The sequence below is a fragment of the Aegilops tauschii genome, chromosome 7 (genome assembly GCF_002575655.3).
Source record: "Aegilops tauschii subsp. strangulata cultivar AL8/78 chromosome 7, Aet v6.0, whole genome shotgun sequence".
NCBI classification, from domain to species: Eukaryota; Viridiplantae; Streptophyta; class Magnoliopsida; order Poales; family Poaceae; genus Aegilops; species Aegilops tauschii.
The window spans coordinates 244,175,218-244,178,365 of NC_053041.3; the positions used below are offsets into that span (position 1 = coordinate 244,175,218).

General features: G+C 59.0%; 1 protein-coding gene across 1 annotated transcript; it reads left to right on the plus strand.

The window, feature by feature from the left end:
• Window positions 1-377: 377 nt before the first annotated feature.
• Window positions 378-2,720, plus strand: LOC109766675 (exocyst complex component EXO70A1). Its single transcript, XM_020325451.4, has one exon. It carries the CDS (start codon window positions 568-570, stop codon window positions 2,362-2,364), a length of 1,797 nt encoding a protein of 598 aa, XP_020181040.1. The 5' UTR covers window positions 378-567; the 3' UTR covers window positions 2,365-2,720.
• The last annotated feature ends 428 nt before the right edge of the window (window positions 2,721-3,148 follow it).

The window sequence follows — 3,148 nt, forward strand, 5'->3', positions numbered from 1 at the left end:
GGGTGGGGCCTGCAGACAAAAATAGGGAACTGTAGCGCAACACATCAGCCTGTAGATTTTTTCCGTTGCATTCAATCCGTAAGTGTAGTATTATTGGTTTTGACTTTTGAGGCCAACTGCAGAGGAGGTCCTGATTTATCCAAGTGAATATGAGACGACTTTTCCGTGAACCTGACAGAGGATCAACCATCCAAGCACCACTATTCAACTGAAGCGGACAGTCGGTTGTTCATCTTTATAAACAAAAAAAAAAGCAGAAAAGAAATGGCGACATTTATCGGTCGAGCACAGGTATGAACCGCACCTCTGAATATTCCGTGGCGGTCCAAAAACCGCGGTGATAATCTAGCAATTGCTTGACACGGCAACGGCGACCGTGCTCGGTTGGTTGGCCCGTCGCGCGTCAACGTTGCGAGGCGATTAAAACCACGGCGTAGGTGGCGTATACTTTCGCACGGTCTTCCCACGCCACCATCGCGGCGACGAGACCACCGAACCAGAAGAAGCAGCAGCAGCAGCGAGGTTTCTTGCGGTTCCCTCCCACCGGACGATCGCGTCGCGTCGACCATGGCGAGCACCAGCGCGTCGTTCTCGGTCTCGGAGGCGCCGGCCACGGACGTAGCGAAGAGGATGGCCGTCTCCAAGAACGCCGCCGATGACATGATGCGCGTGCTGTCTATCTACGACGCGCGCTTGCTCCCGATGTCTCCTGCGGAGGGTGAACCGGCCGGGGAGGCGTACGGGTGCGATGAGAGGGAGGAGCAGGAGGAGGAGGCGTTTGCGGCCGCGGAGGACGTCATCCGCCGGTGCAACTCTTCGTCTTCGTCGTCCGGCATGGCCGACTACCTGTACGCCGTCGACGACGCCCTCGCCGCGGCCTCGCTCCAGGGCGGCCTCGCCTCCCGCGCGGCCGAGGCCGTGCAGGCCGCCATGCCGCGCCTGGAGGAGGAGGCGCGCGCGCTGCTCTGCTCTTCGTCCGCGCGCCGCCTCTCGCTCTCCTCGGACGACCTCGACGACGCGGCCACGCCGCCCGACGCGTCGCCGCGCCTCTCCCCGCGCGCGGCCGCCTCCGTCCGCGGCGTCGCGGACCGCATGCTGCGCGCCGGCTACGGCCCGGAGCTCGCGCAGGTCTACGTCACCACCCGCCGCGACGCCATCACGGAGGCCGTGGCGCACCAACTGGGCGCCGCCGAGCCCGTCGCCATCGAAGAGGTGTTAAGGATGGAATGGCAGGTGCTCGACCAGAAGATGCGCCGGTGGAACCATGCCATCCGGGCCGTGGTCAGGACCCTGCTCGCCGGCGAGCGGCGTCTCTGCGACGAGGTCTTCGCGTCCGACAAGGAGCTCGGCCACGAGTGCTTCGCCGACGTCTCCAGGGGCTGCGTCCTGCAGCTGCTCGGCTTCGCGGACGCCGTCGCCATGTCTGCGCGCGCCACCGAGAAGCTCTACCGCACGCTCGGCATGTACGAGGCGCTCGCCGACGTCGCGCCGGAGCTCGAGGCCCTCTTCACCGGAGACGCGCGCGAGCTCTTCTCCGCCGAGGTCTCAGCCGTCGCCGCGCGGCTGGGCTCCACCGTGCGCCGCACGATCGAGGAGTTCGGAAGCGCCATCCAGGGCGAGTCGTCGCGGAGGCCCGTGCAGGGCGGAGAGATCCACCCAATGAACCGCTACGTGATCAACTACTGCGGCCTCCTCGCCGACTGCCGCAGCACGCTGGACATGATCCTCGTCAACACCGCCGATGCGGTCGACGGCGACGAAGCCACCGGCGGCGGCGGGGGCGCTACGTCGACGCCGTCAGGGCGGTGCATGCTCGAGCTGCTGACCCGGCTGCTGCGCAAGATGGACGAGAAGTCGTGCCTCTACGACGACGCCGGCCTGAAACACATATTCCTCATGAACAACCTCTACTACATCGTGCAGAAGGTGATGGACTCCCCGCTCCGGGAGCTCCTCGGCGACGACTGGATCCGCCGGCACCGCGGCCAGATCCGGCAGTACGAGACGGGCTACCTCCGGGCGTCGTGGATCACCGTGCTGTCCGTCCTCAGGGACGACGGCGGCAGCGCGGCGCCGACGGTCAAGGACAAGGCGAGGAGCTTCAACGCGGCGTTCGAGGAGCTGTACCGGAACCAGACGGCGTGGAAAGTGATCGACCCGCAGCTCCGGGAGGAGCTCCGCATCGCCGTGTCGGAGCGGCTTATCCCGGCGTACCGGTCGTTCCTGTCTCGGCCGAGGCCGCAGACGGGATCGTCGTCCGGCGGCAGCCGGCACTCGGCGTCGAAGCACGTCAAGTACACCCTTGAGGATCTCGAGGACTACATGCTGGACTTCTTCGAAGGCGTGCAGAAGTTCGTCAAGTGATCGGGGGAGCGGAGCAGAGGAGCTCTGCTTCTGACTGCAACATTCTTCAGAGGCAGCAACATTCTTCAGAGGCAGCTTTGTGCTACCAGATCGTGATCGGACGATGCACTGCGGCACGGATTCATGATTTGTTTTGGACGTCGATAACAACCGACCGTTCCGTCTGGAGACCGAACGTTTCGTTCGGGATGGAAGGGGCATCGATTGAAGAAGAACGCCCCAGCCCGAACGCCCCGCCCACCGGGCCTTAGTCCTTTTTCCTGTGAAAACAAAAACAAAAAATAAAGCCCGTGTATGACTAGTAAAAAGCCCAGTTTTTCTGTGACTAATAAACACTGGTCTTTTGCACGACAAAATTGCCATGGGCTTTTGCCATTCTATGCAATAAATTGCCATGTTCAAGTTAATGTTTTAAAAAATGGTACAAAAAAGGAATAAGTCATGGCAACCTGCATCTCTACAGTACAAAAAGATGCCATCACTAAGAAATTTACAAAAAAAGGAAAAAGTTGCCATGAAGTGATATGGTGGAAAAAGTTATCTCTGGACACATAAAAAATTTCGAAAAAAATGGAGAAAACATTTTAAGTTTTAATGAGCTAATGATATCGTACATGTAATCCCCATGGCAAAACAAATTTCAAAGAATCAAAACTTTTTGCCATGGAAAAAACAATTTTGAAAGAACAAACTTGTCGTGTTCTCAAACTAATGGTCATGACAAACATTCTTTGGATGGACATGGCAAAAAGACAAAATGAACCATGGCAAAAAATGCATTTAG